Here is a 16,013-nt window from a genome sequence, read left to right as displayed (position 1 = left end):
GAACTAGGTCCGGTCTAGAGTGGTACAGAGAACTAGGTCCTGTCTAGAGTGGTCCAGAGAACTAGGCCCTGTCTAGAGTGGTACAGAGAACTAGGTCCTGTCTAGAGTGGTACAGAGAACTAGGTCCCTGTCTAGAGTGGTACAGAGAACTAGGTCCCTGTCTAGAGTGGTACAGAGAACTAGGCCCTGTCTAGAGTGGTACAGAGAACTAGGCCCTGTCTAGAGTGGTACAGAGAACTAGGTCCTGTCTAGAGTGGTACAGAGAACTAGGTCCTGTCTAGAGTGGTACAGAGAACTAGGCCCTGTCTAGAGTGGTACAGAGAACTAGGCCCTGTCTAGAGTGGTACAGAGAACTAGGTCCTGTCTAGAGTGGTACAGAGAACTAGGACCTGTCTAGAGTGGTACAGAGAACTAGGTCCTGTCTAGAGTGGTACAGAGAACTAGGACCTGTCTAGAGTGGTACAGAGAACTAGGTCCTGTCTAGAGTGGTACAGAGAACTAGGTCCTGTCTAGAGTGGTACAGAGAACTAGGTCCTGTCTAGAGTGGTACAGAGAACTAGGTCCTGTCTAGAGTGGTACAGAGAACTAGGTGCAGCCCTGTCTAGAGTGGTACAGAGAACTAGGTCCTGTCTAGAGTGGTACAGAGAACTAGGTCCTGTCTAGAGTGGTACAGAGAACTTCATCCTTTGGTGTCACAACTGGAGCAAACAATTGATTGGAAGTTGAAAAAAGGCAACTGTTAGATTAGAACACCCAGGGGGGACAACTGTTAGATTAGAACACCCAGGGGGGACAACTGTTAGATTAGAACACCCAGGGGGGACAACTGTTAGATTAGAACACCCAGGGGGGACAACTGTTAGATTAGAACACCCAGGGGGGACAACTGTTAGATTAGAACACCCAGGGGGGACAACTGTTAGATTAGAACACCCAGGGGGGACAACTGTTAGATTAGAACACCCAGGGGGGACAACTGTTAGATTAGAACACCCAGGGGGGACAACTGTTAGATTAGAACACCCAGGGGGGACAACTGTTAGATTAGAACACCCAGGGGGGACAACTGTTAGATTAGAACACCCAGGGGGGACAACTGTTAGATTAGAACACCCAGGGGGGACAACTGTTAGATTAGAACACCCAGGGGGGACAACTGTTAGATTAGAACACCCAGGGGGGACAACTGTTAGATTAGAACACCCAGGGGGGATCTCTGGGGATATGGATGGATGTTCTCTCTCAGACCAGATGATGCAACAACCATAGAGTGAAGCTCATTTGTGTGTAAAATCACAAAAAAGTTCACAAAGTCTCCTGTTCACTGTTTATGAAGCAGCACCAGAATTGACATATTGCTAACATGACAGGTTTGAGAATTATTCATGTTCACAAATATTGATTGGTCAGTCTTTTTTTTTTATACACTTTTTCTCGTTATATTCTATTTTTTCTCCCGTCCCAATTTCGTATTTTCCAATGTTCCCCTCCCCTGTCTTGAACGTTGCTCGACTATGCCCCCCACTGGTCGGTTGTAGGGAGGATAGAAGCCTTGCATCACGTGTCCCCTCCGGTACACAAGGAGGCAGCCTGTCGCATCTTTTCACCTGCCAGCGCGGACTCTCAGTGGCGAGGAGTAACGTGTGGGAGGCTCACACTACCCCCGCCTTGATTGGTCAGTCTTTTTACCATATGAATAACAAACTGTATGTGAATTCCTAAAAGAGAACGGTATTCTCTTTAACTGCCATGCATTGCAATTAGGGATGCTCGATATTGGCTTTTTTACCGATACCGATATACCGATATTGTCCAACTCTTAATTTCCGATACCGATATCAACCGATACCGATATATGCAGGGTTTCCCCCCCCCACCCCCCAAACGGAATAATTTCAGGTAATTAACATTACTTATATTACATGGCGTTTTAACATTCGCTGAAATGCTTGATTGTGATTGGTCAATAGCGCTCGTCAGATGTCCGTTATTACTCGATAACGGACCTCTGCCGAGCAATAATGACCGCTGTGCGCAGCTGTTCGCAATCAAACCCACTGACACACTGCATCAGTGCAATCAGACACTGCCAGCTGCCGGGGAAGCTGCCGGCGATGACAGCGGAGCGACAGAACAGAACTGCGTCTGCATTTGATCTCGTCTTGTCGATGGTGTAAAATTAAGTATATTGTTAGTAAGTTAGCCATGTAATAAGCGGGATAATGTATATCTATACTCTGTCATTGTCGCAAAATAATTGACCTTCACTACATTTAAAGAACACCTCGGCGAGGCGCCTCGGTATTCGAAACTCCGTGTCGGTCAATTATTTTGTGACAATGACCTCGTAGCACTAGCTATACATTATCCCTTACATATCTCTTGTTGTGGAATTAACACAACATTATGCATACTTTTGACAATAAATTAAATCAGAATTTGTTCTTACTTGCTTGCCTGGGTAAATAAAGGTTATAGAAATGTAAAAAAATATATATATATATTATTATTATAATTTCTTTTTTAACCGATACCAATATTTTCCGATATCACATTTGTATGCCAATATCGGCCGATAATATCGGACATCCCTAATTGCAATGGCATACATGTGTCTTTCTGATGACAGCCGTACCTTCTGGAGGGCGGCGTCGATCTCCTGCTGCTCAAACTGCATCCTCTGGAGCTTCTGCTCCTCGATCCTCTTCTTCTCCTTCTCCTCTCTGGCTTTGGCCATCTGTTCAAAGCGGGCGCGCATGTCCACCTTCTGTTTGAACGGCGACTCGTCTGTTGTCTTTGTTGTTTCCGATCCTTCCTCCGCGTCCTCCTGGGGGACGGAAGACAAGAAACCTCTCAATATGAATCTTTTTATCAGTTATGAACTCTGAAGATCAAGCAACCCTCTCAATATGAATCTGTTTACAAGTTATGAACTCTGACGATCAAGACAAGCAACCCTCTCAATATGAATCTGTTTACGAGTTATGAACTCTGACGATCAAGACAAGCAACCCTCTCAATATGAATCTGTTTACGAGTTATGAACTCTGACGATCAAGACAAGCAACCCTCTCAATATGAATCTGTTTACGAGTTATGAACTCTGAAGATCAAGACAAGCAACCCTCTCAATATGAATCTGTTTACGAGTTATGAACTCTGACGATCAAGACAAGCAACCCTCTCAATATGAATCTGTTTACGAGTTATGAACTCTGAAGATCAAGACAAGCAACCCTCTCAATATGAATCTGTTTACCAGTTATGAACTCTGAAGATCAAGCAACCCTCTCAATATGAATCTGTTTACCAGTTATGAACTCTGAAGATCAAGCAACCCTCTCAATATGAATCTGTTTACGAGTTATGAACTCTGAAGATCAAGCAACCCTCTCAATATGAATCTGTTTACGAGTTATGAACTCTGAAGATCAAGCAACCCTCTCAATATGAATCTGTTTACGAGTTATGAACTCTGAAGATCAAGCAACCCTCTCAATATGAATCTGTTTACGAGTTATGAACTCTGAAGATCAAGCAACCCTCTCAATATGAATCTGTTTACGAGTTATGAACTCTGAAGATCAAGCAACCCTCTCAATATGAATCTGTTTACGAGTTATGAACTCTGAAGATCAAGCAACCCTCTCAATATGAATCTGTTTACGAGTTATGAACTCTGAAGATCAAGCAACCCTCTCAATATGAATCTGTTTACCAGTTATGAACTCTGAAGATCAAGCAACCCTCTCAATATGAATCTGTTTACCAGTTATGAACTCTGAAGATCAAGCAAAGCAGCCCTCTCGATATTAATATTTTTTACGAGTTATGAACTCTGAAGATCAAGGCAAATAAAAACTAGGGCTGGGTGATATCATGTCACGGTATTTTCCTTATTTTTTGATTGCATGACAATATTTGACTGCATTTGGTTTTTCCAATGCAAATGACATCTGTGTAAATGTAACATATTTTGATGTATTTGTTTTTGCTATACAATTTCCCTGATGGTACGTCATTTAAAATGGTCTATCTTCAAAAAATGCATAACTTTGCATGTGGTGACGTGACGTGGTGGTCACTGGCTACTGGCTACTGACCAGACACGTTACACTCGAAGCCTGTCCTCTGACCAGCTTCGAACCACAAAACCCTCCACTCATCAGCACCACGTGACCATGAGAGTTAAATACAGTAACACCGTCTTAACCGTTCTGCCACTCGACAAGGATCCAAATCAGGTGGTGAGGGAGGCGGCCTTTAACACCAAGGGGTTAACTACTGCAAGGTTTTAACCTCACACATGGATCTATGACGATATACCTTACAGTGATATTCCTAATTATACCGCCCAGCCCTAATACAAATCTGGACTGTTGAAAGATAATGTAGTTGACAGCCATGTTTATGTCCTGTACACCTACAACTGTACCAAGCCCATAATTCTACATGTTTAATAATATTTAAGTATATGTAAAATATTAAATAGGCCTGGGGAAATGATTGCCCATAATCAATTTTTCTTGATCTTGCCAGTACATTGATACAGGGATACCCATATACATGTCGAAATACTTCCCATGGGTCAGTGAATTCCACGACCACAACACCAGAGGGAGCTCCACAAATCATGTTCAACCCAGATTCGGCTCAAACAAGGGACTAAACAGTAAAGATGTTTCGCAATTATGCCACAATAATGTGGAACGCACAACACAGTTCTATATATCTGTATATCTGTATGTCATAAATGTCCTGATGAATTGAAAATGGGGGACCCCGATGTAAACAAGACGAAAGTCTTTTTCTGGTCTGCATCCTCTTAGCAGTTGTTTTGTATTGAGCCATACTCTATTGTACCCATTCTGCAATCTGCCCCCGATACTTCCTGATTCTGCTGTACAGGCGCACCAACCGACCTGTAGGAGTCGCTGTCCACAACGTCCGATCCCCACCCACCCCCACCCTCTAACACTTGCCAATTGTTTTTTTTTTTTATCCACTTTTTCTCCCATTTTTCTATGTTTTTCTCCCATCCCAATTTCGTATCATCCAATTCAACCCTCCCCTGTCACGCACGCTGTTTCTTGCCTCCCTCAAGCCGGCTGCAATGTGGACTAAGTCATACATAGCACAAGTCCCCTCCGGTACTTGAGGTAACAGCAGTCGCATCTTTTCACCTGCGCAGCTTGATCTCTCAGTGTCGAGGAGTAACGCGTGGGAGGCTCACGCTGCCCCCGACACTTCCTGATTCTACTGCGCAGGCGCACCAACCGACTTGTAGGAGTCGCTTGTTCACAACGCCCGATCCCCACCCTTCAGTTTCCCTCCCCGTAATACGGCCAATGTGTATTACTGCGGACGACCAGCTAAACTGAAAACAATGTGGAGAGCTGGATTCGAACACGCGAATCCTAGCGTCTCCACACTGGTGGCGAGTGCCTTGCCCACTACACCACCTAGCCGCCTAACACTTGCCAATTGTATTAGTATGACGGCCGGCTAAGCCGGTAGCAACGCCCAGAGCTGGGCTCGAACCCAGCATCTCCTGCGTTAGTGGCAAGCGCCTTGCCCACTGCGCCACTTAGCCGCCCATACACTGGCTTTTTTCAAGGAAAAGATTTTTGCCAAATGATAGCTGAATACAAAGTGCTAGAGGACGATGATTTTGTGTTAGAAATAGGTCACTTTTCTTTGCTTGCATGTTGTGGTGTGGATTAAAATGTTTTGGTTTCAAGGCCCTGTTTGCTTTCTGGTTCACTTGGAAACCGGACAGAACTCCAACCACAGGACTCGGTAAGTACGCTAATAGCTATGCATCCACTACACTACTGGCAAGTATTTCATACAAATCAATGGCCACAAATCAGAACTATCCCTTTAACATCATCATATCAGCTCATGTTGGCATAAGGACAAACACTGATCCAAACATTAGCTATGATTTCCGGCTGTGGCAACACCATGACACAAAGATTCACCCTTGGATGGACTCTGGCTCACTCTCCAAGGCCTTTGTGCTCCAAGTCCCTCAGGAGGCCAGTGAAGACCCTGATATACGTACCTCTTGGAACCTCTCGGACTCTCTCTCTTTGATCTCCTCGTCGACAGCCTTCCTCCGCGCTCTCTCCTCCTCGATCTTCTTCTGAATGTCCTCGTCGGTCAACTGCTTGATCTTCTCAAACTTGGACTTGAGGTTCTTGGCTTGGATGGACCCCGTCCTCTTGAGCTTGGTCAGCTCTTGGTACTCTTTGCTGACTACATCCGAGCTCTCGTTGACCTCATCCTAAGGGATAAAGAAGCGGATTTGAACGCCATAGCCTTGAACACATCATAATGATAGAAAAGGAATTATTGACCGGAAGGTGCATTGTGGAACACGTATGACTGACCACTCCCATCTCTTGTCTGAGCTGCTCAAACTCCTGCTTCTCTTGCTCCCTCTTCTGTTTGCGTTCCTCCGCCTTCCGTCTCTTCTCAGCTTCTTGCTTCTGTTTCAGCAGCTCTTCAAAGTTGATCTCCAGTTTCCCGGAAGGCAGCGCATCTTGAGACTCGCTCCCGGCCACTCCGTCCTCCTCGTCTTGTGCCTGTTAAGGGATAATTATGCACACAGAATAATTGTGTAAGGGAGTGAACGGACTGTGATACTATTGTCGGCGTCTCCTGTTAGGATCATCCCATATGATCGATACAATACAACATAACGATATTGTCCAACTCTTAATTTCCGATACCGATATCAACCGATATCAACCGATACCGATATATGCAGGGTTTCCCCGTCCAAAAAACTGAATAATTTCAGGTAACTAATAATTTCACTGGATATATATATAACAAATATTGTTATTGTTTTTTATTATTTTTAAACCGATACCGATATTTTCCGATATCACATTTTACTGCCGATATCGGCCGATAATATGGGTCGGTCGATAATATCGGACATCCCTAATCCATCAGTATTCTTGAAGTAGGAAAAAGACTTCGAAGGAGAAAGACGATTCAAACCAACATACTTACCCCACCTCACATACCTTATGAATACCTTATGAATCAACAAAGAAGTGAGCTGACCCCACGGACAATTCAACAACACTATTGCACACAGTCTAAAAGGCGGCATTCAAGCAAATCAACCACGTCATCATCTGAATCTTTCTGGCGGTTTTTCTTCTTCTTCCAGTAAAGCAGCATAATGGAAAACATTTATTTAATCTGAGTCACTGTATGATAAATAGTAGACCTTCAAAACTGAAAATGTCTTACTTTTCCATCTCCATACGCAGAGTTTTGCAGCTCGAGGCCGGGGGTCTTAAAGAAACGAGTGGGAAAAGGAAACAGCAGCGCAGGTTGTACCATTGAGCACGTTCGAATCATGATAATCACCAAATCAACACTTATGATCCTTATGATAAATATCATGTAGTTAATTTGTCATATAATTAATATGATTATGTCCAATTAGAATCCGATTAAAAGAGTCTTCCTCAAAACGTTAATGTTGGTGTTAATTTTGAGTAGGTTATTACTGGGTTCGCCTTTTGTGCTCGGATGATGTCAGTGGTTATATTTCGTATTTGCATCGCGTCCCGCTCTGCGCCTTACGAGATACTCTGTGATACATATTGTATCTCCCACGAATAAAAAACACATGCACCCCACCTGTATGGGGCCCCGCCCCTAATGGTGGCCACCACCCATATAACCATGACTCTGGTCATGAAACACCCTTCCTCTGTTTTCGTCCCAGCGTATTGGATGCGTGCACCATACGAGACTAGCGGAATGAAAAGATTTAGGAAGATTAATAATGTTGAGGTTTTACCGGAGAGTTGTTTTTCCCTGGATTCTCCGGAACTTGTTTCGGCGACGCATGAGACCTGTGCTGGTGGTTCCTCGGCTGACGACGACGGACCGATGGGCAGCGTACAAGGTTTGGCTAACGGGTCGGCTTGTACAAAGGTGAGGTCTGTGTCGGTAGGCGTCAATGTCGGTGTTGGTCGTGCTGTGGAGTATGTTTCGGCACCAGGGCCGGGGCGGCTTGGCGATCGTTCCACTGTAGTGGGCGATGTCTTGGCGATCCTGGAACATGCTGTTGACGCTAATGCTAATGCTAATGCTACTACTGCTTTTTCTGCTGACGCTGATGTTGACGCTGGAATGTCTAATAATCCCCGCCGCGGGTTTCCGCTTTTCCCTCCTCTTGCCAGCTTCATTGATGAAGGTCAGTCGGTGGTGGGTGGGGGGGGGTTCGCTGAGCTCTATTTACCTTTTTTGCGGGTGAAGGGGCTGACGACGGGGTGCAGCCCGGGGGTGCCTTGGCTAAGTAGCCAGGTAGCTTCTTGTTTGTGCCCAGGCGGGGATGAACGACGTTCCGCCCGGCCGTTGCTTGATAGCATGTCGGCTCGGAGGGTGGCAGTATGGACGAATGAGTGGTATACTGCTGCAGGATGGCATTTAGCGGCGGCCAGTGTTGTGGCTCAGCTGGCTACTTTCCTATCCAAGATGGCGTCGGGTTGTAGGTCTTTGGGTCCGACCGACACTATGAACGTGATTCATGTTTGTGGTGTTATAGAGATCTTGACTCAGTCGCAAGCTATAACTGCGGGGAGGATTCGGATGCTATCGACCTTGGTTGTTAGGCATCTTTGGTTGGAGCAGTCTCCTCTTGGGGAAGAGGATAGGTTTTCTCTCCTCACGACTCCTTTTTCCACAGATAGTCTTTTTGGGCGTTCTGTGGAGGCGCAGGCGGTTTTTGATTCGGGTCCTACACCGCCTCACGCTGTGCAGCCAGGGGTGGGAGCACGATCTCGTCTACGACTGTGGCGAGATCCTCGACAGGCGGCCATGTTTCCCCCGCCAGTGGTGCCCTGGGTGGAGAATCGACAGGGTATCGCGAGGCCGACAGTCTTGGCGGCCGAGGGATCGGCCATTTTGGGTGATTTCGGGGTTGGTAAACCACCCCGTCGTCATTTTGCCGCGAGCAGCCCGCTCCCCGTTCAGTCCGCTTTCTGTTACCCTCAGAAGCGGGGCTCTGAGTGTTTTCCTTTGGCTGCGGGCCGCGAACCTTCTTTGAAGCGTATGCGGCCCCATTCTTCGCTTCTCATGGAGACAGGGGCTGACACCCAGTTGATGGCTGAGCCTGGGTCTGTCCGTGAGAATGTTCCGTCGTCGCGTGGTTCCTACACCGCAGGTTGTGGGTGGGTGGAACCTGGTGTTGCAGCTGCCACTAGCTTCAGTGGTCAGCAGGGGGACTCTGTGCCTCTTCTGTTGAATGCTCAGCAGGGGTTACCCCAGCTTCGCCCTCGCCAGGCGGGGTGTCGCGCTGTTGCCTCCCACTCCCGTCAAACCGGCAGTGGTCTGCAAAGGAGAGGCTGGCGTGATTTGGGTGGTAGCAATATCACTGCAGGGCTTCGGCGTGTAGGAGCCCATGGGGTCCTCAGGCCTTGCGTGTCTGGCTGCGGAACGTCTCCTCAGCGTGTGCTAGAGGGGTGTTCAGGGGGTGAGTGTGTGTCCACAAGCTTGATGACCGCTCCTCCCGTATCAAACCGGCCCTTTCTGTCGGGGTCCTCCCTTGGTTGCTTTGCACGACGGGGGGGACCGGGCCAATTATCTGCTGTTCCTTGCGGCCCAGCGTCAGTTGACGGCGGGGGCGCTGTGGGATTATGTTCACATATGGCGACGGGAATGTCGCTTGAATCAGTGGATGAGGAGAACGTTAGAGGAGGGGCTGGTTTTGCAATTTGCGCGGCCCCATCCTCCGTTCTCGGGTTTGGTGCCGACCCTGTTGTCAGGGTCAGACGCAGTGACAGCCCTGGCCGACGAGATTCAATCTCTGTTGGCGAAGCAGGCCGTCGTTGTGGTCCCGAGAGAGGACGCAATGTCAGGCGTCTACTCCCGTTATTTTCTGGTGCCCAAGAAAACTGGGGGGGTCAGACCTATACTGAATCTGTCCGTGTTCAATCGGTTGATTGTAGCGAGACCGTTCAGGATGTTGACCGTCCGACTCCTTCTGCTTGCTGTCAGGAGGGGGGACTGGTTCACCTCCATAGACCTGAAGGATGCGTATTTTCACATACCCATTTACCCTCCTCACAGGAAATTCCTACGGTTCCTTTTTCAGGGCGTAGCGTACGAGTACCACAGAATGCCGTTCGGTTATTCTCTGGCTCCCCGCACATTCACCAAGTGCGTGGCGGCTGCTCTGGGGCCTTTACGTCGTCGGGGGATACAGGTCCTGTTTTATCTCGACGACATTCTGCTTCTCAGCCGTTCGGAGGAGGTTGCCAGGTCTCATACTCGGCTGGTGGTGGAATTCCTCACCAACCTGGGTTTTGCTGTGAATTGGAAGAAGAGTACCCCTTTTCCCAGTCAACAGGTGGAGTACTTGGGCTTGACATTGAGGTCGATGCCCATGCTTGCGACCCTCTCGGAGCAGCGTCGGAGGGTTCTCCGTCACGCGCTCGGGGGTTTCCGTCCGGGAGGGACGGTTACGGCGCGGCAGGTGATGCACCTGCTAGGCCTTATGTCGGCGGCCCACACGGTGGTTCCTCTTGGCCTCCTTTTTATGAGGCGGATACAGAGGTGGTTTCTCTCTTTGAGAATAGATCCGGTGTGGGGCAAAGGGAGACGGTTGACGGTTCCTTTGTCGATATGGGGGGATCTCGCCCACTGGGGGAGGCTGGGTATCCTCTCCGCGGGGGTCCTCATGGGCAGCAGGGGCTCCCACGTCACGGTTTTCACCGACGCCTCTCTCACAGGTTGGGGAGGGGCGTTGCGGTTCCATGTTGTGGGGGGCAGCTGGACGGGTCATGCCGACCCGGCTGTCCTGCATATCAATGTGTTGGAATTGAAGGCGGTTCTCCTGGTCCTCAAACGGCTCGGCCACCTGGTGGTAGGCAGAAACGTTTTGGTCAGGACGGACAATGTGACGGCGGCGGCGTATATCAACAGGCAGGGTGGGACTCGTTCCGCCCGCCTGCTCGGGGTGGCGCGCAAGCTGTTGCTATGGGCATCCCGCAGGCTGCGCAGTCTGCGGGCGCTCCACGTTCCTGGTACGGAGAATGTGGCGGCGGATGTAATGTCTCGGGGCGGTCCTCGTCACGACGAGTGGGAACTCCGCCCCGACATAGTCAGACAGATCTGGGATCGGTTCGGGGTGGCCTCAGTAGATCTGTTTGCGTGCCGACGTTCTCACAAGTGCCCCTTGTGGTTCTCGCTCAGGCGAGCGGATCGTCCCCCCTTGGGGGTGGATGCCTTCTCGACCTTTCCATGGCCGCCCGGGCTTCTGTACGCCTTCCCTCCTGTACAGCTGTTGAGTCAGCTGTTGGAGCGGATACGGAGGGAGCGCAGGACGGTGATCCTGGTCGCGCCGGACCGGGGCACGTCGGTGTGGTTCCCGGTCTTAATCCAGCTTCTGGTCGCTCCTCCTTGGGTCATTCCGTGGTCAGCGACGGCCCTCTCGCAGCACGACGGAGTGATTGTCCAGCCTCCGGTGTTGGGTCAACGCCTGGTGGTGTGGCTGGTGAGAGGGTGAGTCTGGAGAGATGGATCCCGCGGTGGTTGATACCATCCGGTGTGCGCATGCTCCCTCCACTGTCGCGGTTTACGCGGGCAGGTGGCGTGCGTTCCAAGAATGGTGTAAGGGGGGGGGGCTGGGACCCAGTCTCCTGTCCCCTGGATGCTGTTCTGGGTTATCTCCAGTCTCTTCTTGGTAGGCTGTCGGCTTCGACGGTGAGGGTATATGCGGCAGCTATATCCTCCTGTCATGAGGGTTTTGAGGGGACTGTTTTGTTCAGCCACCCTCTTGTGAAGCGTTTCCTGCTTGGCGCTCGACGCGTTAAGCCGGTGCGACGCTCCTTGGCTCCGACTTGGGATCTTCAATTGGTCCTCGGTCGGTTGTCCTTGGCCCCGTTTGAGCCGCTCGAGCAGGCGCCGTTGGGACGGCTGTCTTTCAAGGCCGCGTTCCTACTGGCTGTCACTTCCGCTAAACGCGTGGGTGAGCTTTGTGCTCTCTCGGTACGTCCAGAGTGCCTGTCTTTTCGGACCGATTGCGGTGCCACTCTGCGACCTAATCCTGCTTTTGTGCCTAAAAATATCCGGAGTTCCTTCCGCTCCCGGGATATTGTGGTTCAGGCTTTTCGTCCTCCTCCTCACACTAGTGAGTTAGATGCGGGCCTTCACCTGTCATGTCCAGTCCGTGCTTTGGGGATTTACCTCAGCCGTACTCAGGACTTCAGGGTTACCGACCAGCTTTTTGTCTGTTACGGTGGGGCTCGTGCTGGTAAGGCACTGTCGAAGCAGCGCCTGTCCCATTGGTTGTGCGAGGGTATTGCCCTCTGCTACACGTTGGCTGGGCGGGATCCCCCTGGGGGCGTCAGGGCGCACTCCACTCGTGGGGTGGCTGCTTCTGCCGCTCTCCTGGGTGGGGCCTCGGTGGAGGACATCTGTGCTGCGGCTTCATGTTCCTCACCGGGCCCCTTTGTAAGGTTTTACCTCATGGACATGACCGGGGGTTCTGTCTCCCAGGCGGTTCTGGGGTCTGTGGCCTTTCCTGCTTCCCGTTCTTTGGTCGGGTAGCAGGAGTGTGTAGGTTTGGGCCACAGTGTGTTGGGTCACACGTGGTTCCGCCTGTACGGTGTGTTCAAGGGGTTCTAGCTCTCTCTTGTTCGCATTCAGGTGGAGTTGACTGCGCCCCCCCTTCATTAGGAAGGATGGGGTGACAGGGCTCCCCGCACCCCTTGATGTGGGCTTACGGGTCCTCAGGGGGTACCCTGAGTTCCCTCTTGAGGGATCTTTTCCTGGGACGGGTTTTTGGCGAGGAAGGGTGTTTCATGACCAGAGTCATGGTTATATGGGTGGTGGCCACCATTAGGGGCGGGGCCCCATACAGGTGGGGTGCATGTGTTTTTTATTCGTGGGAGATACAATATGTATCACAGAGTATCTCGTAAGGCGCAGAGCGGGACGCTCAGCCAATACTAATATAACTAGGTTATCTACATAACCTTTCGTTATGCAGAGAGCCAGGCATTGCATAGCAGAAAAATAAACCTCAAAGAAGGAATTATAAAATATATATATACTGTACAAATAAAACGATATATACACGTATATATATATATATTTTTTTTTTATTATTAATGTTAGTGCTATGTGTCAATGAAAAATAACTGGCCATGGTCACTCAGAACAACAAAATGAGCTGTGTTTGGAATAGCCTATACTTTCTACACTTAATTTGATATAATGTGAGGTAATTTTATTGTATGTATTTTAGGACTGTCCCCGACTAAGGATTTGGATGGTCGACTATGATTGGCCAAAATTTGCCGTTAGTCGACTGTTGATCGACAAAAAAAAATAAAAAAAGTATAAATTTTTTTTTTTTTTTTTTTTTTTTTTTTTTTTTGTATCATTCCATTTGGGCTGTGGGGGGTGCTTAATGTCTGAAGGAGTCGACTGAAGGCTTCTTGTCCTCTGCAAAAGCATGCAATTGGTCCACTGATGGATACATCTTGATATTTGTCTACTCTAGTGTGTTCATTAGACGGGTGAAATCCTCTTTCAGTGCCTCTGTGCCTGTTTTCGTCGGCAGTTAGCCTCTGGTATGCGTGCCATTAGCGTTAGCCACACTTCTAGGCCTCTTTTCTTTTGGAAAGAATGATAAAAAAAAATTAAAATGTATAAATATTTTTTATTATTTTTATTATTATATTCGACTAAGAGGTTGGCCAGTCGACTACGGCTCCTTTCGACCGATTAGTCGACTAATCGACTAATAGGGGTCAGCCCTAATGTATTTCTTTATTTTTAAAGGGGGGGGGGGGGGTTGTTCATTCCAAACACAGACAGAATTGGGTTGGATTGAATGACTAGGACTACAGTAATAATGATCACGCAGACGTCCAGGCGAGCAGTTATCCAGACTCACCAGGCTCTTGCGGGCCTCTTTGAAGAGCCTCTTCTCCTCAACCAGCCTCTTCTTGGCGTCCTCCTCCGCCTTCTTCTGCTCCTCCTCTCGTCTCTGCCCCCTCATCTCCTCGAAGCTGACGCACAGCTTCCCCGGCTCACTGCCTTCCAGGTTGAGCAGCGCCATCAGCACCTCGTCATCTTCATCTACAAACTGATTAACAATACAGAGCCATCAGCACCTCGTCATCTTCATCTACAAACTGATTAAAAATACAAAGCCATCAGCACCTCGTCATCTTCATCTACAAACTGATTAACAATACAGAGCCATCAGCACCTCGTCATCTTCATCTACAAACTGATTAACAATACAGAGCCATCAGCACCTCGTCATCTTCATCTACAAACTGATTAACAATACAGAGCCATCAGCACCTCGTCATCTTCATCTACAAACTGATTAACAATACAGAGCCATCAGCACCTCGTCATCTTCATCTACAAACTGATTAACAATACAGAGCCATCAGCACCTCGTCATCTTCATCTACAAACTGATTAAAAATACAAAGCCATCGACACCTCGTCATCTTCATCTACAAACTGATTAACAATACAAAGCCATCAACACCTCATCATCTTCATCTACAAACTGATTAACAATACAAAGCCATCAGCACCTCGTCATCTTCATCTACAAACTGATTAAAAATACAAAGCCATCAGCACCTCATCATCTACAAACTGATTAACAATACAAAGCCAAGCGGCTACGTGGCGTAGTGGGCAAGGCGCTCGCCACGAATACTGGAGACGCTGGGATCACCTGTTCGAGCCCAGTGCTCCACATTTGCTTTCAGTTTAGCTGGTCGTTCATACTAATACACATTGGCCGTATTAGGGGGTGGGAAACTAATGGGTGGGGATCGGGCGTTGTGGACAGCGACTCCTACAGGTCGGTTGGTGCGCCTGCGCAGTAGAATCAGGAAGTGTCGGGGGCAGCGTGAGCCTCCCACGCGTTACTCCTCGCCACTGAGAGATCGAGCCGCGCAGGTGAAAAGATGCGACTGCTGTTACCTCAAGTACCGGAGGGGACTCGTGCTATGTATGACTTAGTCCACATTGCAGCCGGCTTGTGGGAGGCAAGAAACAGCGTGCGTGACAGGGGAGGGTTGAATTGGATGATACAAAATTGGGATGGGAGAAAATATAGAAAAATGGGAGAAAAAGTGGATAAAAAAAAAAAAACTATACAAAGCCATCAGAGTGGCGCAGTGGGCAAGGCGCTCGCCACTAACGCAGGAGATGCTGGTATCGAGCCCAGCTCTCGCCGTTGCTTCCGGCTTGGCCGGTCGTCGTACTAACACAATTGGCAGTGTTAGAGGGTGGGAAGCCGGTGGGTGGGTCCTGGTCATTGTAAACAGCGACTCCTACAGTTCGGTCGGGGCGCCTGCTCAGCGAGGAAAGGATCTAAGGGGGGTAGTGTGATCCTTCCACACGTTACACCCTCTCAGTGAGAGTCCGCGCTGCCAGGTGAAAAGAAGCGGTTGATTGGCTACACATGTGTCGGAGGAAGCATGTGATAGTCTCCACTCTCCCAGACCGACTGTGCGCAGCGACCAGGAAGGGGATTGGGAATTGGCATAACGACTAACATTGGGATGGGAGAAAAGAGGAGGGGGAAAAAGATTTAAAAAAAAATAATACAAAGCCATCGACAACACCTCGTCATCATCATCTACAAACTGATTAACAATACAAAGCCGGGGGGCGGGCTTCAATGGGCTCTGTTTGTAGATAGATAGATAGATAGATAGATAGATAGATAGATAGATAGATAGATAGATAGATAGATAGATAGATAGATAGATAGATAGATAGATAGATAGATAGATAGATAGATAGATAGATAGATAGATAGATAGATAGATAGATAGATAGATAGATAGATAGATAGATAGATAGATAGATAGATAGATAGATAGATAGATAGATAGATAGATAGATAGATAGATAGATAGATAGATAGATAGATAGATAGATAGATAGATAGATAGATAGATAGATAGATAGATAGATAGATAGATAGATAG

General features: G+C 48.5%; 1 protein-coding gene across 1 annotated transcript in view; it reads right to left on the bottom strand.

Annotated features, from left to right (window-relative positions):
- nexn (nexilin (F actin binding protein)) overlaps window positions 1–16,013 on the bottom strand; it is a 55,804-nt gene that overhangs the window by 10,151 nt on the left and 29,640 nt on the right. The window contains 4 exon segments of the mRNA XM_084311532.1: window positions 2,636–2,827; window positions 6,068–6,289; window positions 6,396–6,590; window positions 13,940–14,131. Of these exon segments, the coding sequence (XP_084167658.1) occupies window positions 2,636–2,827; window positions 6,068–6,289; window positions 6,396–6,590; window positions 13,940–14,131 (801 nt within the window).

This window comes from Notolepis coatsorum, assembly GCF_963971535.1.
Source record: "Notolepis coatsorum genome assembly, chromosome: 3".
NCBI classification, from domain to species: domain Eukaryota; kingdom Metazoa; phylum Chordata; class Actinopteri; order Aulopiformes; family Paralepididae; genus Notolepis; species Notolepis coatsorum.
This window is presented reverse-complemented; position numbering and strand designations above follow the sequence as displayed.